At 36.4% G+C, this 21,514-nt stretch overlaps 3 protein-coding genes and 1 long non-coding RNA gene across 9 annotated transcripts; 2 read left to right on the top strand and 2 right to left on the bottom strand.

The window, feature by feature from the left end:
* Nucleotides 1–9,286: 9,286 nt before the first annotated feature.
* Nucleotides 9,287–12,114, bottom strand: LOC105563495. Of its 2 annotated transcripts, XR_001009045.1 has the most exons (3): nt 11,848–12,114; nt 10,159–11,762; nt 9,287–9,660 (listed from the first exon to the last, which is right to left on the bottom strand). It is a non-coding gene; the product is annotated as an uncharacterized LOC105563495 (long non-coding RNA). The 2 variants fall into 2 exon arrangements; XR_001009044.1 differs by having other exon boundaries at nt 9,287–11,762; nt 11,848–12,113.
* Nucleotides 12,115–12,733: 619 nt separating this feature from the next.
* LOC105563499 lies at nt 12,734–14,898 on the top strand. 5 transcript variants are annotated; one of them, XM_012015126.1, is made up of 5 exons: nt 12,734–12,824; nt 13,002–13,130; nt 13,208–13,584; nt 13,713–13,809; nt 13,890–14,898. In XM_012015126.1, exons 3-5 carry the CDS (start codon nt 13,300–13,302, stop codon nt 14,240–14,242), a joined length of 735 nt encoding a protein of 244 aa, XP_011870516.1. In that variant the 5' UTR covers nt 12,734–12,824; nt 13,002–13,130; nt 13,208–13,299; the 3' UTR covers nt 14,243–14,898. The 5 variants fall into 5 exon arrangements, with proteins under 5 accessions (XP_011870516.1, XP_011870517.1, XP_011870514.1 ...); XM_012015127.1 differs by having other exon boundaries at nt 13,002–13,120; nt 13,196–13,584; XM_012015124.1 differs by lacking the exon at nt 13,002–13,130 and having other exon boundaries at nt 13,153–13,584.
* On the top strand, nt 14,617–15,963 carry LOC105563498. Its single transcript, XM_012015123.1, has 5 exons — nt 14,617–14,668; nt 14,830–15,045; nt 15,136–15,290; nt 15,359–15,544; nt 15,692–15,963. Exons 2-5 carry the CDS (start codon nt 14,897–14,899, stop codon nt 15,868–15,870), a joined length of 669 nt encoding a protein of 222 aa, XP_011870513.1. The 5' UTR covers nt 14,617–14,668; nt 14,830–14,896; the 3' UTR covers nt 15,871–15,963.
* Nucleotides 15,964–16,601: 638 nt separating this feature from the next.
* Nucleotides 16,602–21,246, bottom strand: LOC105563500 (UV radiation resistance-associated gene protein). Its single transcript, XM_012015130.1, has 9 exons — nt 20,751–21,246; nt 20,478–20,676; nt 19,829–20,416; nt 19,593–19,765; nt 19,301–19,527; nt 19,058–19,228; nt 18,029–18,991; nt 17,875–17,944; nt 16,602–17,802 (listed from the first exon to the last, which is right to left on the bottom strand). Exons 1-9 carry the CDS (start codon nt 20,853–20,855, stop codon nt 17,611–17,613), a joined length of 2,688 nt encoding a protein of 895 aa, XP_011870520.1. The 5' UTR covers nt 20,856–21,246; the 3' UTR covers nt 16,602–17,610.
* Nucleotides 21,247–21,514: the final 268 nt, after the last annotated feature.

Consider the following 21,514-nt stretch of genomic DNA (forward strand, 5'->3'; position numbering starts at 1 on the left):
ACTTGTTGATTAAAAATCTTTATTAAAAATTTGTATTATTGCAATTAAATAACAGGCATTTCTGTATTATTAAAATTTGTACTGTTAATGTAATAAACAATGAAAAAATTATCATCTATTTTGATGGCTCTCGCTATGAATGAACGCGTTGTTATCCATACTGCTAATGATAATATAAATGATGACTGAAAGGTAGACGTGCAAGAGAAAAAGGGGGGAGGGGGGAGAGAGAATACGCGGAAGGACATTGATAGCGTAACAGCACCAGAATAATCGTCCCAGTGATGTCTTTTAATCCGTACCGCCATACGAATCTATTTTTCGCCGGACAATCGCGCCAGAAATACCGGACTGGCTTTCCTTTGCGATAATTTTGTTCTGGTGCTCACATGATCGCCACTTGATGCCGCGCCGTGTGTACATCGCTGAGTAAAATTGTCGAGTAAATTCCGACGTTTCACTGGGGAAATTTTGCCACGCGACCTATTTTCGCCAAACGAAAAATAATCGATGAAATCACTGATAACGAGAAAGCATTGTATCAAAAGCAATAATATCTTTGTTACGCTTGACAAATGTTATCAAGTATAAACCTAAAGAAACGGATATGTTACGTTATATAAAATAACTAAAGGACTTGTGCGTTCAAATACGAGCACGAAGAAACAGGCACAAGAAAACCGAAATCATTCGCAAGGGTTGATCAATGCTTGATCGAAAACTGTCATTTTCTATATATGTATATTTCTCTCTGACACATGCAATGTAATATAGATATACACAGATTCGATCGTTGATCAGCGAGACTGGGTTGAAACTCGTCATACGTATTATAAAATGCGCCAATTATTTTTAGATCGGCACAAAAATATCGCAAGGTCGCCGCACGCGCCCATGCTGTTGTCCGACGCGACGTATGTAGTATACATATATGTATACATATGTACGCGCGCGGTACGGACGAATTCTCCATTTCAAACGGCTTTGTGCATTTTACAAGTTAAAACGCTAGATGTCGCCACCACGTTGGCGATGAAACAAAATGTTCTATTATTTTATCATGGAGTTCCATCAGATGGCAATTCAGAAAAATGAATTGCGAGAGTTTCGCTTTTCGACTAATGATATCCAGTGGGACAGTTGCTTAATTGTACATATACATATATGTATGTGTGTATGTGTTAATTCGATTAATTATTATAACCCGATAGCGGTTGTTAAACTTGAATGATAACATATATTATTGTACAATCAAATCAAATAATACTCTATGTATATGATATTAAATTATACTGGTCACAACAAACACAAACGCGGTTACACATCAAACATTCAAGACGGTCTAATTATTAGATCAATGACAAAATGGACGCTAAAATATGTTTTTCAGCTTCTTACAAAACAATATAATTTTTTATGTATTTTCTTAAGTTGCAACATTTCTATTTCATCTTGATATACCTATAATAATATTATTATGCATTAGTGCACTATAATACAATACAAGTGTTAAGATGTATTCGGAATGAAAAGAAAAAATTTACTGAGTTTGTTTATATAACGATTAGCGTCTTTTTCATTATTTGTAAGAAACAAATATAATCGAAACACTTGTACTTTTATTGTACCAACTCTGTGTTTTTAATACTTGTGGGAAGTTGAAACGTTCATTGTTTTACAAAATATTTTGGAATAGCTTGACAAAAAGGAATGATATTAATATAATGAATCTTTTCACAACAGATTCAAAACATTTATAGATATATGTATAAGATACCTTAAACAGTTAAACGAACAAATTTTATAGTTACTATATTCACTTTCTTTAATACTGTCAGTCTCTTCGTGGAATGTCTCGGTTGATGATGAGTCAAAGAACTAGGATGATACATAGTTTAATTTTACTTGTAGCCGAATACGCTGTAGGCGACAAAACGTCAAGAAAGCTAATGTTATATGTATGTGTGTCACGCGTATTAATATGTTTGTATTTAAAACATGACACAATTAATTCACCCTATTCCTGTAAATTTCAGTAAAATTGACAGCGAGTATAATAATTATTGTATTATTAGTGAATCATATGTAAAACGCAATCTTCGTTTCAATTTTATAAGACATGATAAAGACCTTCTTTCAAGTTTAATTTATTCTACACCTTACAATTGATATAAAAAAATGCTGTGTTGTAAGTGTTATATGCTTAAAAAGTCACTCATTATTTACTGCTTTATGAAGAATTTTAAGCTGAAAATCCTGATAACCAAGAAATATCATCCGTCTTTTTGGAAGCATTTCGCTCTGTTCCTGCCATAAGAGATTCATCCTGCCGAGAGAGGGAGGCTTTACACTGTGCTCTGGCCGCACGCGTCAATTTTATCCAACAAACGCAACAGCTACCTGTGACTATCTACGTGCATTGTAGATACACGCAGCCGGCGTGGATAGGGCTTATTTATGGATTATATGGTGGAACCTTTGCCAGACGGCGAAGCTCGATTTTACGAGCGAGAAAACGAAAGCGTTTGCCAAGCATAACACATGCTATGTGTACACCTAGTACACATCCATTTCCATTTCCATTTCAATTTTTTCTTTCCAAATCGTCGTCTATTCCACCGTATCAGAGATGCGATTGTCAAGTCAAATAGCTGTGTTTACTATTTTTTTTTCCAATTATTATATTGTATATACATAGTACATATTATTCATTTTATAATAATCAAGTGTATACAAGTAGAGTCCCGATTATCCGAGTTATTGTGGATCAGGGGATTACCTCAAATAATCAAACATCGAAAAGGAAAAATAACAAAACGTGCAAACATTAGTTATGGTAAAAGCAATGTATTTGTTGCGCGCGGCAAGAGTGAAACAAAGTGGGCGTCAACATCGAAAACAAAACCGAGTATAATATCGTTTTTTCGTAAAAATATTATTTTTTATTTTAATAAAATCTTTAGATTTTTATATTAAAATTGTTAATGAAACAAATTTTGGAGGATTAAAAATTTTATTTTCGACAGTGAAAAACATGAAATAAAAAAATTGGCTGGGCTAAACCGGAACTCGGATGGTTGCAACTCGAATAATCGGAACTCTACTTATTGTTAGGAGTAAATGTACAATTATTAAACGCAGCTAAACTACTTTTATTCCTTAAACGTAGAACTTGTTAGTAACGATAATTGTACAACAATAATGAGATTATCAAAAATAGATTACAGCGCGCGTTCTAAATTAATAACGAGTAAACGACATGTTATTACCTAACAATAAATAAGGATTTCAAACTCTACAGATTTCCCAAACTATATAAATTTCTTTGGGTTTAACGCAAATGCGTTAACTAACGTGCCCATACAGTCGCATGAGTCGCGATAGCTGGCAAAAGCTATGAAAATTCTAGTTGTAGTAAATGCATTAGCGCTTTCGACAGATGATCTATGTATTCATTCAAAATGGAATATTGCTGATAAAAATATGCACTTTATTCATATTAGTGTTTTCGGTAGAGTCACATTTTATCATCAGATATTGTTATAACTTTTCAGATCAATCGATCAATATCACTAAATTGATTTGTCTTGAGACGCGTGGAGCTTTCTAACTAAACGTTACATCCATCAAAACGCTCGATTAACTATTCAGTGGGCAGGGACAGTTTATTAAAGAATGTTAATTAGATGAATCATTGAGAACTAAATTATCAAATTTCACAAACTAATATAAATGTGTCTTAATGAAAAAAATATATATTTTGTAAAATAATATTTTTAATTTATTTATACTTGTTTTGAAAACGAGAAAATTGCAAGAGAGTAAGACAAATCTGATTTACTTTGTACATTTTCGTGCTCTTAATCTCTGAAAAAATTATTAAAAAACTTTTAAAAGTTAGAGTTGTAAAATTTTTTATGATAATAATAATAATTTATCTTAGCTGTCTAACCGTCTGTCACATTTGTGGGTTTCGAAAGATTAAAAGGATTCCAAAACATTGTAACGGTTTACGTTTCAACATTGGCCTTCGCCGCGGTGCATTGGTAATTTATGCACTCATCTTCCGGCAACAACGATCCTTGACAGATTTTCACACTTGGAGTGGAGAACCAGGAAACTCGTCAATTGGACATATAAATGGTCTCGCAACAGCCGATGGATTAGCAAACGTGTCAGTTCGTCTGACGTATTTAAGACGGACCGGGAAAATCCCTAATGCGAGAGAGAAACGGTCTTAAAATATACATATACGCGGCTTTACTCCCGTTCACTGTCCGTTTTGTCTGTCCACTGATCACTGTCGATCACGTTACAGAAACGCTATGGAGCGAATATGATCGGATCATAGATCGTAGTTTTGAAGTAGTTAAAAAGATTACGTGATTTCGCTTTTTAGTTTCTTCTTTTTATTTAGGTATCATGCGAATAATAATCTAATTTTAAATAACATTGAGAATGACGTGTAAACATTTATTTATTGATGTTGTGTGTGCTTACGTGTGCATGTACATAGAATGTAAAGAAATAATCAATGGATCGAATAAACTGATGTATCAAATAAAAATCGATTGGATCTGGTAATTAAACGGGATCGATTTACACAGCATTTCAAAAGGTTTGAAAAAGTCTCGGCAATAAATTATTAATTTGCGTAACATTTCCTCAGATTAAATTTAATTTTTGTCATTTATATTACACATTTGAAATCAAACAACATTTTTATTTCTTTTAGAAACGATTTATTGAGAAATAAGTTTTGCGATGATTTATGACAATTGAATTTCCACTTGTTCACCTATTATACAATTGAAATTAACGTCATAGAGGACTCGTCGGTGCATTATATCGTACGCTCTATTGCTGAATCGCTAAATGTTGTATCGCACGAGTTACTTGATGTGAAAAAGATGTTGGCAAGAGAGATAGAGATGGAGAAAAGGAGAAATGGGATAATTTGTCGGCGATAGCCGTTGACAAGATATTATTAATTGCGAAAAAGAAACGCGAAAGTGACTGTTTTTCCGTCTTTTCGTCGGTCTTTCGATCATTTTCTCTCTCTAGTTAAGCAAAACGAAGAAAAGGGTTTACACACGGAAATACATGTTAAATACAAATTCCAAACATTTTAGCCGCTGATAATTGGAATTAATATTTTGAAAATATGACGACATTTCTTTTTATGTTAAAAATTTACAAACGTTAATATTTTTCACAGGCTCGTGGTAAAAGTCTCTCTCTCTGTAATATTTTTATATCGATGCTTCGAAAGGAAAGGTTGACACATGTGTATGAAATTGACAGATGAAATTCACAAATGACGTAATCTTATTTCAAAAACAAATAAAATTGCTCTATATTGTGTAGAGCCTCTAAAAAGATTTTCTACAGTGATAGAAAATATGTAAAACTATGTTACGTCATTTCTGCTCGGAGTCTTTCATATTTTCTGAGAGTAAGGAAGAAGCGCGAAGGAGAATCGTCCACAAAGTCTAATAAGATTCAACAGAACAATTAAATTGGGAATGGAATTTAATGGCAAATTTTATCCATTCTCCGTAAAATTGCAAAGTTACGGATTACGATGTTATTACATAATTACTGTGTCTTGAATCGTGTAAATTGTAAACGATAAATAGGATAAATTTAGTACTTAACGATCATGTAACCGATGAAGAAAAATCAATGTCACTGGAAATGTCTAACGATAAGACACTCGCGGGAATATACGAAAGGGCAAATTTTTACGATATATTTCTTGCGCATTCTCCTTTCGCTCTCGCACGGCAACGTAACAAAGGAACGTTTTACCCCTATTCCCGACTCCCTCGTGCTCCTTCCGAGCAAACAATAAATTTACGTGAATTTAGCTACGGTAAACTTCTTACCAATAATGTGGTGGTACTTGTCGACGAACTGTGCGGTGCTTTGAATTCCCATGTGTGTCGCGTCGACGTTGGTGTACCAATTGGACGCGGAACGTCGCGGTTCTGGTTGCACGTAACTGATAGCTGGCATCTGCGCGAGTCGACCAATTTTCTACGACGAGCGTATTGTTTTAATAACGGCAGGGATCATCGCGATACGGTCCGGGATCAGATTCGCCGCGTCAACAGGTCCAACGACACAACAGGCTGCACCGCAACGCTGCCGTCGAAACGTCTGACCAAACGCCGGCTCAAACCACTTTCGCTGCCGGCTTCACTTTTCGGCGACTTTGCAGTTTGCGTGGCGGAGCATTCACCTCACTGCCGCACACTTACCGCGCGCGCCCGCAGTTCACCGCGCGCGGATGAATCACGCCGATTTTCTCCGATCTAATTGTAAGTTGGCAATTAGTCACTCGAAGCGTACACTTGCTTGCGAAGGAACAGAAACCGTGTCGCTGAATCGCGTTTTATCACCCACGACCTGCGACTATAGTGACTGTCCTCTGTACCGCGTATACGTCACACGTCATACGTCGCACGTCGCACGTCGCACGTCGCACGTCGCACGTCGCACGTCGCACGTCGCACGTCGCACGTCATACGTCACATGTCACAAGCCATACATCATACATAGTTTAGCCGCGTAACCGGAAAAACGAAATGAAAATGAGAGACGACACATGGCGAGTGCGAGTCGTAAAGCAGGAGGCTTTACGAAGAATAGAATAATATACAAGCGAGCGAGCGCCTGCTGCGAAATGCCCTGAAATTAATCAGAGCCTAATTGAGACAGTGTGCATAGAGAGGGATTTTAACCGGTTATCGCCGCTTTCTTTCGAACAATAATCGATTTGTCAGGTTCATTCGTGTATCAGCTTGATAAGCTCTAAAATCGGCTTGGCGTTAATGCGTTAATATTTCTCACGTCAACTCATCAAACAGGGAATTTTTTTTATATTTTCTAGTAGTATAAGAAAATGTAGAAATTGACATCGGTACAAACGCGTTGCTTCGATTTGATTTCTAGTCGGAGACGCAACTCTCTTCTAGATAATCATTATCTCACATCTAATCTGATAACTCGAACAATGGGCACGTGGAATCTTTAATGCGGAGCCGACGGCGACGCGACGCTCTCGATTGTCCACGCGAGGTGTCACAGCCGTCACAGGGTGCTTACCAGCAACGTGTACAGGTACGTGTAACACAGTGAATCGTTAAACAAAGATGAAATGATTCTCTGTGGAAAGCACCTACAGTCACGTGATGGATTTCAATCGCGCTCGATCACATTGGCAGGATCGACGCTTCGATGCGGCGTGACGTTCAGCAGAATCAACGTCACTCGATGACACTGGAAATCGATTTTATTCAAATCACCACTCGAGAGTCACCACTTGCGAGACACATTTCAAAATTACCGAAAACGATCGCGGCCCGTCTCCCGTAACATTTTCTCTCTAATGGCGACATCCACGGCGTCCACACGCTCAACTATTAAACAACGCGGTCTCTTTTCACCACTGGTGGTGAACGACGCGGCGGTTACTGCGAACGCGATCCACGATCAACTAGCACACACTACTGAGGAAGAGAACGAGCGAGTGAATAGGAGAGAGAAAGAGAGAGAGAGAGAGAGAGAGGGAGAGAACACTCGGACCGATGGGCATTGGCAGAGCGTTGAAACTCTCGAGTCCCGGTGCTTATTTTAAAACCACTGTCCTTCCAACTCGCGCGAGCGACCGTCCGTCCTGCAGTGATGCACGCGAGCGACACGACGATACCGTGTAATCTCCCATGGTTGCGACTACGTTGCGACTGGTTGACACACAATTGAATGGATCTCGTACTTATTGTCTTATAACACCGTACGCGTCCTGACGACAGTCGCGTCGGGATACATTGCGTTGCGAGCAAATTAATTAAATCAAGGACTCGTTTCATCAGAGAAATTTAATTAATTTTTCCCTTCGTTTATAATATTCGTTTGCTTGTCGGCCTTTCGAATTAAATAAGTATCATTTGCAATATACATATACTTTGTGTATGCTCAAATGACGCTATCTCCAAAATTTGTCGCTATATTTAATTTACGCAATGTTCTTTAATAAATAAGATATCGAGACATAAATATTATTAAGATGCAATGTATCGTTACTCTCTTTGTGTGTTGTGAAAATGTAGCCGAAAAGAATATGCAAAGATGATATATTATATGATGTATAATATATATTATATATGATATATTATATGATGTATAGAAACACTCTTATACACAAATCCTTTGTTCTCCGATCTTTTTATTATCGAATCGCAATATCTTACACTTACATTATATGTTTTTGATAGACAACACATGTATACGTTTAATTTAACTAATTATTTTTGTATTATCTTTCTCTTAAATATATTTCTATATTTGTTAATTATAATACAGAACTTGTTTGCACGTCATACGTAAACCAGTGCGTAAACTGACAGTGACTTATTAGAGTTCTTGGCAGTGCATGATCGTGAGAATGCTTAATGTACCGCACGTACCTTCGTATGTATAACTATCGCTTCAAATGATTAATACAACTTTCTTAACTAAAAGAAAATGTAATTTATTATCGAGATATCTTTCTAATTAAGAATCACATCATATAGAATCCTAGACTTTGTAAGTTATCTGTTGTGGTGAAATTGTAAGCTCTTTCAAAAATTTCTAGTTAGCATTTTCCTGATTAATTTCCTGCATACTAAAAAATTGCAGATAATCACCAATTAGACTTTTCCTATTTCAATGGCCTATGTAGATAATTAGCTTTTCTTGTCATTTCTCACGAATCTTTGTCATAATTCTCCCAATATATTTCTTGCAAAACAAATTCAAATTTTTTTGCACAAGTCTTTTCATTCGTGGATAAACAAAGTACGGAAAGTGAACCAAGTGTCACATGCTGTACGTTGTATAACGCCGTTTATATTTCGTTGATACTTCCATGAATTCGTTGAGATTCCATGAGCTCACGGATGGATGCAAAGTTCATTAGCTTTGAAAGAGTCAAAGAACATGATAGTTTGTTTGACCGAACATGGTAGCTCTTGGATTCTATAAATATTTTTATATTATGCGTGGAAAAAATATATTTATTCCATCCTCTTGTATACATATAGTAAATAATGTAATCAAACTTATTATTAACAAATTGAATATGGTGAGTTATATTCTCATGTCAGAAGAGGCATCTTTTTTAGCATAAACATTAATATTTTATTCATGTTTAGTATGTATTTTTCCAATGTATGGGAGTTACCGTTCAGGAACTTTACATTTAATATAATAGAAAGGGAATATTGAAACGTCAGGATCATTGAGACATTAGTGATTTATTAGCTTCTGTAAAAAATTTCTTAAATTTTATTGTAATATTGGACGCTGTATGTATATGTATATATGTTGACATTTTTATAAAAATATCAGTATTTTATTTTACACATAAAATATACATATATTTGATAGGAGTATATCTGTCCACCCTATTAGCAAAATTAGTTTCTTAGTCCTCTCTCTCTCTCTCTTTGAAATCGCAAAGTTACTAATCTAATAAAGAGATTAAGCGTGACAATGTTGAGTTGATGTTCCGTTCATGTTATAAATTCGTCTCCATTTCATGTTACAAATGGCGACAGCTCAAGCACGGCACAAACACTTTTACGACGACACAGCCTTTACGCGATACTGCTTCTACATATCAAGAGAATATTTGTCTTGAAGAACCGTTTTTATTTCAGTTTAGAAATTAAACTTATTCACTAATATCATTTTTTACGTTTTAGTATCTAAATGTAACTTTGTGAAAATGCAAAAATTGTATATTATCGCGATAATAAGGAGGTAAATGTCCAGAGTTTATTTATCAATGCGATATACAGACATTGCAAACGAGGGTTTTTGGGTTTTAATATTTTTTGCACACAACAAGTGTCCATCTTGATCGCAGCATCTGCTGTACTTAACATGTCGCGATAATTTTACATTTTGTAGCTGTTTGAATTCTCGCTATTCTCGCGAATTACCCGAAATTTTCTCGACGTCGCGTCGTTTCGCAGCGAGACGCATCACCACAAAAGTCAAAACATGGTGGACTTGACATCCTTATATCAAACATTTAATTGGACGCTATGTCGTCTATAGGAATGCAAACACAAGCGTAAATTTCATAGGATACTCGCACACGCTTACCCTGTGAATCGCTCGACGTAAAACCAGCACGTCTAAACATCACGTGTATAAACGTCACTATCGTGACATTCAAGTAAGAAACGCCGATGTACATTTTCCTTCCAAATGCATCTTCTACAATGGACATTTGTTAGAAAAATAGGTATACAGTATGAGCAACTTTAAAGAAAATATGTCTTGCAACTTTCGCCGTACTGGGCAGTATAGTTATCTATTTCAAGCACAAATGAGAAAAATCCATGTTTTTATTTTCAAAGGTAAAGTCTTGATAATTCTCCAATTGTTTAGGTATAGTGTGTAATAGAAAGCCTGAAAAATTAAATTTTTTTTAAATAGAATTTCGTTTCGTTTAATTTAAAGTAAACTTTGTTTTGACAAGATTTGAAGTAAAGTAAGACCCCTATATCTCTCTTTCTCTGTCTCTCTATCTAAAAAAGATTTGGAAAAGACTTTTGGAAAATTGTAAATTCAAAAATGGTCATAAAAAGACGACAATGATTATGAGATTCTGTAATTATAAACATTCATTAATTGTGGAAAACTCACAAAGACGCAAAGAATATTTTTACTTAAAAGTTGAAATTGGACCGAACCTCCAGATATAATGACTCTGACTAATTTGGTTGGAAATTCAGTTTACCAATTTTTCTGCAATATACATTTCGCATACAGTTCTCGTTCTGGTACTTGGAGCATTTTGTTTTACTTCATCTTCGGTAGGCTGCTATAACCTTGCCGAAGGAAACCTCCCAGCTGGAGAGCTATACCCCTAAAGAGGTATGTGTGGCAGGATACTCTCGATGGTTGCCACTTGAACTCGGGTCTTTTCGTTCATTTGTTTACTAAGCAGTGCACATTTCTCAGCGCCACATTCGCCCAGTTTAGTCTCTTGGTCAAAAAGATTCCTTTTGCCTTTTCTTCTTCGTTTCGTCTCAAGTCTCAAAGATACTGAAAGTTTTTACGACTAACCGAGAGGAAGAAAGAGATGAGACGCAAGCACCTAATGGTTTCTGATCACAGAACCGATTACTATCTCACTCGCGCGCACTAAATCGCGCTAATAATAATTTGCTCCAAGCCAAAATTTACGGTGCAAATGTATGTACTGGCAATTTTTAACGGCGCAGAGATGCGTGTAACTTGTTGCGAATGAACGAATGTTGTAGGTCAAAGCAGAAAGAGGTGGATGAGATAGAGCGTGTTGTAAATTGTCTGGCCGCATATTTTTCATCTTGTCTTCTTTCATTGGATCGATCGTTGCTTTATCTTGACGGCACATTGTCATGCATCACATGAGCGCGTCTGCGGACACGTGAAAGATCATGTCTGCGGAATTGAAGGTATACTTCTCCACCCGCAATTTTCTTGGATGTTTATTTCAAAAAAGAAGCTCAAAATTTTGTTGAAAAAAATCTTTGGAAACTAATACTTATGGAACATGAATCTCGATCTTCTCATCCACCTAGTAGTTTGACTACACAAGTTGGACGATGTAATATAAAAAGTTCTTCCTTGTGTGTTCCATCGATTATCTGTTTGACGTAGAGGCTAGACACGATTTGTATGACGGGTCATCTCTTAGTCGAACACGGTGTTGAAATACTCTAGATATAAATAAATAGTAATTTTATACATCTCTCGAACAAAATAATATTAAATATTATAGCAAATAATTAGTAAAATACTTACGTATTTTCTGTGCTTAATAAGGAGGACATTTAGACATTCGTCTTTTGGCGTTATTGGCCATATCTTGTTCCATCTTGTGATACACGGTTTTACTTAGAAATGAAAAAGAATGAGGAAGAATTATAGGAGCTTAAGACCCCTGCGGAGAAAGAAAAGTAAGCATATTGGCTGATGGCGCGTGCGATCTAAAGGGCCGATCTATCGCGCGCACCAAAGTAAATTCCACTGGTTGTCTCGTCGGGTTCCGTCGATGCATGCACGGCTTCGTCGCGTCTTGTTTCGTCGATGTTGAGATGACGACGTCACAGTTCTATTCTTGGTGGCGTGGACGCAGCGATATCTTTAGAAGTTTAAAGCGACCACATTGGTACAGTCCGTTTCCGAGCTTTCCTTCCTTCGCGGCCGCGAAAATGTACCAGTTGACGAGAGAAGGCAAGGCGGAGATTTATATTAACTAAATCAGAAACTACACCGTCAGTTGCATCTGAGTAGAGACATTATCCGGCATATATGGCATATACCGTGCAAACTCGATATGAATTTAATATTCGACATCCAATAATGAGCCATATATTACATTATTATTATTTTATTAAACAACAATTAATTTTTAACTCGGTCCTTTTCAGACGCCATTTAGGACCTGGCATGGTGGTGGCCATTAAATTACTAATACCATCTTTTCCCACCCTGTACTGCGCGCCGTTACTGTCGGACATATAACACAGATTTCCCCTTAGAATTCACGTGTTCTAAAAGTCGCTCAACGATTTTTGTAAATTATTTTAATTTAATTTCAATGCTATACTTGGCATTATAAATTTACGCTTTCCCCTATTGAATTAAAGTTCTTATTGCGAAAAATATTACCTCAGCCAGGATTCGAACCTGGGACCTCTCTCAATCAATTATTTTATCATTATAATATAATCTATTAGACACATGCACACATGCACGCACGTGGAAAATAATTAAGGGTACGTAGAAATGGCGAGGTAGAAATAATTCAGTAACATATCAGAAGTTTGCAATGTTTATTTTTATAAATTGAAAATGTAAAAAGTTGAAGAGCGCCTCCTCGGCAAATTGACTATCAAGATCAAGGTTAGACCATCCGATTGAAATTTTATTTAAAAATATGTGAAAATTTGCAGTAGAAAGATTTGCAAAATACAAATTCACTATGGCATGATAAATAACGCAAATAAAAACGTTGAGATGACAATTGTAGTAATAAAGTACCGTTTCAAAAATGCAGATGTCGAATTAGCAGGTAAATAAAGGTAATTAAAGTTTTATTTATAGTGTACATTTTCAATGGATAACTTTGAACATGAGTATTTGACAGTTGATCCGAAAGATCGACAGAAATACATGACAACGATGGTTCGAAACACCTTTGAGACATCTTCGTAAAGCTCCCATTCGTCTTCATCTTGGAGAAATTACACGATGAATAAAAAATATCACTACATTTCAACCTATCAAAAGGACTATACCTGGCCCTACGTGTCGTCTGCTATGTCTATATGTCGTACTCAACCTCCAGCTAAACTTGCACCGGTCGTCGTTAAAGGTTGCATTTGTACCGATTCACGGCGAATACGTAAAGAGGAGCGTTTCGAGTGGAGTCGGGTGGGTCCTATGGGACGACTTCTGGAGCCAAAGATTTATTCCAAGATCGAACGGATTCCTGAAGCGCATGTAACACGATTCGACCAGCTACCCAGTATTTGCGTGAGAAAAGAAAATATTCAAAATTCTGCTTTATTTAATTATTTAATTATTTCTGCCCTTCCATGAATTTGTTTTGGATAATTAACATAACAAGTGTAACAAAGTGAATTTTAAACTTAATTTTTCAGTATGGCGCGTCAAAGAAATCATTTTTGAATGAAACGATTACGCGGGTGGATGCTGATCGTATGAAAACGACATATCAGGCGGATTACAGTGATCCTGGTGAGAACAGTAGATATTATATGCTACCAACATGTCATTGTCGATTATTTCACCGTTTGAAGGAATTTCGCCTTTTCCAGCAGCTGCACGTATGACACAACGTGACATAACGATGACGGTCACTGATACAAACGGCCAACACCTACGATGTATGCCAATAAAGATCATAACTATAAAAGCTGACAGTCTGCCGTGTTGTAATCTTCCGATATGTACCGAAAGTACGAATGTTTGGAAACGCGATTATACAAAAAAAGATGGATCAAAACGCGAAAAGAAGTGCGAAGATGTCGAGAGAAGACAGATGACATTGCCATCCGGGAAATCAGAATATCAAGATAGCATTAGTAAAATTGGCCATGCCATTATGAGAGCTAAATTGCATCGTGCAAAAAAGAAACCACTGCAGTATCAATATACTACATCCAGTTGAACATGTCAACTTAACACAACAACCAACCACCAAATTACACAATCCAATCTTTCGACGAATCAACGTAGAAAATTCAAAATATAATACAATAATAATTAATATGTTTATATCGGCTTTCAGATGCAATGTACAAAATATTTCGGAAACAAACGCATTGAAAATATTATGCAATATATACATGTCTACTCTAGATATTTGTAAGAAAGATATTAATTATTATACATATGTATTTCAGTCTAGTCGAAATGTTGTTACACATATAAAAATACGCGATTACAAAATTCATCGAATTAATCAAGTAAATCAAGTAGCTTCAACGAAAATAATTGTCAACGCAAGATACTGAAATTCATATATTCATATTGCAATTATAATATCGTTAAACGTACTACGCGCTCTATGGAACGATCATCGCGATGATTATTGGTGAAAGCGTCGCTTGGACTTTTACAAGAGTATTGAAATTTATATGGCCTGAACACAGAAGCTGCCTTGTTTCACGTACTCGACAGCCATTCTGCTCAAGCCAAGATTAACCTATCGCGTATAACTACTGACAGCTTGCAATTAGTCTCGAAAATTTCTAGTACAGGCTTTGCTTTCGCTTTGCTAAAAGTTATTCTTGAGGAAACTAGACGAAATCGTAGGTGGAAAATGTCCCAGTCACCGGAAATTTTTATCAGTACGACGGGTCAAGACTCTAATTGGTCCTATGCGAAATGTATCCAGCCGTATCTTCTCAGATCCGATCCAGGGGATTGTAAATGTGACGTTCATGGCTTCGAGACTGCAGGAAAAGCTAGGTAAATTCGACCTCACAATTAGTTGAAATAGCTCTTATAATAGTTTGTCGAGTACATCGAGTCAAAGTGTTAACTCATTTCATTTTAAAGATATCAACAGCTCGCTGATAAGGAACGTCGACTTTACAATGCACTAATTAAGGTCAATCGTGAAATGACGGATCTCACATCATCGATGTTAGATAGCGTTTCCGACATGGAAGAGACGATGAAAAGTATTTATAAAACGGATTATGAGAAGAGGGGTAAGTTGATACTCCATACGCATCTGATAATATTGATGAAAAACATTGCAAGAAAAATCTTTTACTAGGTTTACCTGTCACACGATACAGACCATTAATGGCAGCGATAGATTCGCCGGTTGGATCACCCATTACGTCGGCAGTTATCGCTTTAAAAGACGCTTACAGAGATCCTACCAGATTTAAATCCTCGGCTATAGAAAGCTTGACAATACCATCTGTCAAAACGATCAATCTCTTAAACGATAAGCAAGGTAATTTTATGTATCAAAAATATCTATATTGTATATCGAGTTCACATATACGTAAACAAGATTGCTGTAAAGACATATCTAAGGTATCATACAGGTGAATACGTCCATATGTCATAGCACAAATATAACTCAATTATATATTTGTAGTTTCAGCACCATGTTCTTTCTGGGACCAACTATTTACAGGCTGCTCCGAGTACATGGATACCATAAGCAAAATAGCTTTAATTAATATGAAAAATCAGCAGCGATATTTGGCGCCTCTTTTTGTGTCGAGAAAACTGGACAATTGCAATTCCCTCATTAAAGATAATGTATGCAGATAAATTGTGTAAAATATGTAAAATTTAAAAAATAATACAACGAATAGCTGAACGATAGATTCTTTCTTTCAATTTTCATCTATACGCTTGGCGCTGTTAAACCAAATGTTAATTTTTCTCCTTCCTTACAAGTATTAAAATATCTCTTTCTTTTGTGCATGCGTGTGCGTGTGCGTGCGCGCGCGCGCGCGGGTGGGTTATGAAGTAGGGATTAGAATTCATTGTAAGTTTAGATTATATATGGTATGTTTCAGCGGTTTAGCAGCGCTAAGTTTTTTTAATAAACAATAAGTATTAAAAATTTGTCTTATTAATATTATCATCTCCTTTCTTTCTATAAAATCTCTAACTTTATTATTTAGGATATAACATTTAGTATCAAAAACTAATAAAACAATTAGTTTGTATAAATATCCATTATATTTGGCGCAATTTGTTGATATCACTACTTTGGTAAAGGACATACTTTTGTAGAGAAGATAACTTTTCAGAGAACTCATTACTTTGTGGTAACAAAATGTTTCCAATTAATTAAATCATACAATTCTTATTCGGATCGCACGCTTATACTTGGCGTCTTTTGTTACCTCTTTAAAAAGGTTTTTTTTTCAGATTATAATACACTACGCCTTTTAGTCTTAGAACACTAAATTAGATTTTTCATATAAATAAAATAAAAATAATTATTCGATGGGAGATAAATAGAATGTCGAAACATATAAATAATTGATATCTTTTCTTTAGTAATTTTTTTATTTCAGATATTATATCACATTGCGATAGTCCGCTCGAGTTCCACAAGGAACAATTCTTCCAAGTTGCTAATTACAGATTACATATTAATTATCATACGTGATCGTTTCGTTTAAGCGATTATGAAGTTTGCTTGGTCCTCGTGTATAAATTTGCGGTATGCTGTAATATTTCCAGTGATAAAAATAGGATTGATATTGATGAATTTGATCGCTTGTATTATAATCATAAACTAAACATTGGTCAATTATGTGAATTAAGTACAGTGAAAAAATGTATATCTACAGAGTACCTATGTACAAACTTTGTGTGTAACGCATATGTTTACCTCAGTTTAATGAAAATGCTTTCGTAGAGAGATGACAACAATATAAATTTTGTGGGATATACGTATTATAGTAACTCATGACTGTATCAATACATATTTACATCTTACTACCAAATAAAATAAAATAAAATCTCGACTTACCACCGTTGATTACGATTAACCAACTGTCCAACTGTCCAAAGTTTTCGTCACAAGTGCAATACAAATACATTAAGTAAAACATAACTAATATCATGTGTACAAAGATGCATAATTTTGTTACAAAAAAGCTATTTCTATATTATTATTATAATGAAGAACGTATGATGGTGGTTTGCGCTAAGATAACGGAAGGAGCTATAAATGTGCGCGTGTAGAATAATAGGTAATCATAACGGATTTTTTTATTTTATCCTTATAGATAATTTAGCTTATATTTGCCATCAAGTATATAATTCCATATCCGCATATAAGACAGTGATTTATTACAGTTTTTGTGTTTATTTTGAATAAATAAAATTGAATAAATATCTCTGTGTAACAATCAATCAAATAAGATTTAAAGAATTTTTATCGTATCAACCACGTAGATATACAAAATGTGAAATACACACTGAACATATCTCAAGACCTTTGGTACTTGCACCTATTATATCAGGACAGAACTGTAGCCTAGGCAGATATTAAAGACGCGGTTTCATAACTTTGAAACTAGTTTTCTTATTAACTAAAGCTTCGGTGCGCGCACACACGTTTTCTGAGCTACGCTTAATCACATCTATATACTCGCTTGACGCTTGAATGTCACATTGTAGTTTTACTTCATCGTAACAGCATTCTGATCTCGATGTACTTAGAATTGACCTCGTATCCACCTAGATATAAGATGAACATTAGATACTACATTTAAAAAGATGTGTAGAGGCATTAATTGGCATGAAAATTACCATTGGTTCATTTCTTACAATATTCCGAGGCCATTTCTCAGCATGTTGAAGACAATCCGGTTTTATTTCTCTGTAAAAATAAGTCATCGCGTGTACATACATAACATAAATGAGATATTAGAAAAATTTACATATATTTGATTTATTCATGTACCTAGATTCAGAACGATGTTTCTGTCGTAAGGTAGCATTTTTTCTGTATTCTTCAGTATAGCTACAGATAGAATTTGTTCTTTGTTTTTCCTCCGCTTCTTTATAAGTACACACATCGTTCAAAGATGAGCACGATTTAACAAAACGCTCTCTGCTGTAGGCGGCAGTTTCCGTAAGCGCATCGTGTCCACTACTAACCCTATTACTCTGTTCACTAACAGTTTTACCATTCAAGTCGTAACTTTGTGAAACATTGTTTCTGCAATCATGACTTTTACTGTATTCACCGTTCTTCTGCAGCGCACTGTCTATCACATCCTTAACATTTCTTAAATTATCATCGATCGAAAACACATTATCATCGACTCTTTCTCTCTTAATAACATGATTACCATTCGAGCCCTCATCCACGTCATTTTGGCTACTGCCGAGAGCCATTTCGCAGCTGCTTATGGAATTGGAGCTTCTATCTCGAGCACTCACGGAACTTTCCAAGCTATCCGTGACATTTCTTGCTTTAGAAACCGATGTAGGTATCATAATCTCAATGTTATTTTCAATAACGATGTTATCGCTAATCTCGACAAAATCACTTTTATCCTTAAGAGTTATATTATCAATATTGTTCAGAATGGCACTGTTTAACGTCTCGTTACTACTGTTGCTCGATCGATCCTTAGCCAATACCAAGGTTTTATTGTCAATGGCACTCTCTTCGGACTTACAAATTCGCTTCGATTGACTACCTAGCGCTGGTGATTGTACAGGTTTGTCCAAACCTTGATCCAAAGAAGATCCAAGAGACGATTTTATATTTTTCAATTGACTCATTGATCGAGAAGAGCGATGATATTTCTCGAAAATTATCTTTTGCAGTGGCGGTGTAAGAGGTGGATTTTGTTTACCATTACCGCTTTCAGTGTCCAAAGAGGAGGTAGAAAATGTTCGTTTCGAATCGTCCAAACTACAAATAACGAAATTGAAACGAAATAACATTCGAGTTAGAGCAAAAACGTGTGTGTATACGTACTGTATCTGATTGGGCTTAATGTTGATCAGCGTAGCAAGATTCGGCAACGTTGCTCTCAAATCGGTGGTCGGGAGGCCACAATACCATCGAAGCTGTGCTATATTTTTATTTAATAGATACACAGCATAATGGAATTGTAATTTGTCCTTGCTTCGAGCAAACAGTGGAAACCTAAAAATAACGCGCCAGGGATAACATACGCGCTAGGAATAACATAGGCGTTACTAATAAAGTTGCCCTTACTGTCGGTCATTGTCAGGTAAACTTTCTGTGATATGATCTATAACTTTGCTGCGCGAGCCATAATGTATGATGGGATATCTGGTCGGGACATTCAAAAAATTTGCAATCATTTGCGTTGTATGTGCAACAAAACCTAATGCCACAGCCACTTGTGTGTCATTCGACAACTCCAATTCCTCACTGTCTGGCAAATAAACGTCATTTATTCTAAACTTTCCGGTACTATCCTACAAAAAGTGGAGAAAGGTGTGTTGTTAGCCATTCAAGTTGAACTCGCAATAGAGATACGTACCTGCCTAATAGGATATATTAAACATAGTTCTGAGATTAACTGTCGTCGTCTCTGTGCGAGTTGGCTGCTCAACTGCAAGTACGTTTCTCTCGTATCTACATGATTTTGTCGCCACTCATTCAGTCTCTCTACGTCTTTATTCAGCTCTCTATACTTATCCATTAAATCAGAACCTAGGAAAGAAAGAGTTGTCTTTATTCAGAATATACTTGTACCGCGACATTACACGTACTAACCGTGATCTTGATTCTCTTCTACAATATTGGTATGTAACTGATTCAATAGACGAATCTCTCCCATTTTCCGCGCTCTTTCTTGTTCCAACAATTTTGTTCTAAATTTCGCCATCTCCAGCTCTTTACGTACTCTCATGATTTCCAATTTCTTTTCCCTGTTGACTCTCCGCGGTTGCAACAGTCTGCTCAAAGTAGTCTGTGGATACCTGGGAGTGTGAAAATCATCACCCGAGGCAATACGTACTCTGAGCGTTTGCACAGATTCCGTTTGTTGCTTTAGTGCCTGCATCTTGCTTCTTAAACTGCTGAGCTTGTTGACAGTATAACTATTCTTTACTTCGGATGCATTTAAAGTCATATAAAGATAGCGCTTTGAGTGTGGTACTGTCGCAAAGCAGTAGACGGGAGTAAAGTATCCACCATGAAAGTGAAATATCAAAGAGTTTTCATTTAGAATAGTTTGCAGATTAGGTGGTAGCTTAGGACCGATGTACGTCAATCCTGTAAATGATATTCCCCATGTGAAGAGGGTTACGTCAGCTGTATTGTCAGATGGCATCGAGCGCTTCCAGACCCTTAGGATAATCTCTGTGCAAAGAAAGAGAATTATTTCTCAAATGATTGTACCAACAGAGACGGCAACGCTCACCACTGGCTGTTGAGTAACCTGTGGCATGCAGAGTCGGTACTTCGAGACTCGACCATCTCGGATTAGCATTGTCAATCGCCTCGCTCGTATACAACGGAGAGGACATACTCGATCTATGTAAGGTGTAGTAGAACCAACATATTTCTCCATTAGCCTTTAGATTATGGCCTATTATTTGCACTAAACCTCTGAGTCGTAACTGAAAATGTTCAACAACTCGTCGATATCGAGTGCTTTGGCGCGTGGATAATATAAAATTGATTTATCACTCACCTGTTGGGTGCCGAGAGGAAGCCAAGTTTTGTATCGCGGGGCAATTCGCGGTTGAAGGGTTAAATCTAAATCTTTAACAACATTTCGCGATTCGGAAAGCTCCATCGTGTAACTTCATAGTACCGCGATAGCGTATCATTCGGTCCAAGAGATGGTCACGACCGAAACATTTAACGCTAATACCAAGGCAGGTTATACCCCGAATTTTCACAAGTGCGGTAGACACTGGTAGACACGACTCACACGACCGAAGAAATTAAAGGCATTAACCACCAAGGCGCTAGCTTTACTCGTTGGTCTCACATGATGCTTCAAGTCATTCGATCGCGCCCGTGTGCCTCTACACATACGTTATTACGTACAATCTGCATACGCAGCAATCAGCAGAACGGGCGTGATAACATTCGCGCGACCAATTCTGACAGCTCTCTTCACGACGACAATCGCAGACAATCGTAGCCAACTTGCTCGACTCGTCGTCGACGCGCACTGTCGTCATGTAACGCCCTCTGCACCCCTCTCGGCAGTGCACTGTCGACACAGGTCGATATACTAGGCATTCTTCTTATCGCATTGCGATAATGTGTCTATTTCGAAAGGTGAACATTGACATTGACAATTATATTAATTGTAAGGACATTGAGTCTCATATGTATGTATATTCGATAAGTCAACGTTATTGTAAATCAATGATTTTTATAATTATGCATCGGATGAGAATTGCTATGTTCAATGTGATTGATCAAATAGCTTCAAGAGGACGT

The sequence above is a fragment of the Vollenhovia emeryi genome, unplaced genomic scaffold (assembly GCF_000949405.1).
Source record: "Vollenhovia emeryi isolate VEMERY1.0 unplaced genomic scaffold, V.emery_V1.0 DF939175.1, whole genome shotgun sequence".
NCBI classification, from domain to species: Eukaryota; Metazoa; Arthropoda; class Insecta; order Hymenoptera; family Formicidae; genus Vollenhovia; species Vollenhovia emeryi.

Excerpts from the sequence above, each read along its gene's own strand:
- LOC105563499 (XM_012015126.1), top strand. The coding sequence starts at position 13,300 with ATGAATAAAAAATATCACTACATTTCAACCTATCAAAAGGACTATACC. Across the intron at positions 13,585-13,712 it reads ACCAGCTACCCAGTATTTGC|TATGGCGCGTCAAAGAAATC; the intron begins GTGAGAAAAGAA and ends TTAATTTTTCAG. Across the intron at positions 13,810-13,889 it reads GGCGGATTACAGTGATCCTG|CAGCTGCACGTATGACACAA; the intron begins GTGAGAACAGTA and ends CGCCTTTTCCAG.
- LOC105563498 (XM_012015123.1), top strand. The coding sequence starts at position 14,897 with ATGTCCCAGTCACCGGAAATTTTTATCAGTACGACGGGTCAAGACTCT. Across the intron at positions 15,046-15,135 it reads GAGACTGCAGGAAAAGCTAG|ATATCAACAGCTCGCTGATA; the intron begins GTAAATTCGACC and ends TTCATTTTAAAG. Across the intron at positions 15,545-15,691 it reads TCTCTTAAACGATAAGCAAG|TTTCAGCACCATGTTCTTTC; the intron begins GTAATTTTATGT and ends ATATATTTGTAG.
- LOC105563500 (XM_012015130.1), bottom strand. The coding sequence starts at position 20,855 with ATGGAGCTTTCCGAATCGCGAAATGTTGTTAAAGATTTAGATTTAACC. Across the intron at positions 20,677-20,750 it reads TTCCTCTCGGCACCCAACAG|TTACGACTCAGAGGTTTAGT; the intron begins GTGAGTGATAAA and ends GAACATTTTCAG. Across the intron at positions 19,766-19,828 it reads AGAAGAGAATCAAGATCACG|GTTCTGATTTAATGGATAAG; the intron begins GTTAGTACGTGT and ends TTTCTTTCCTAG.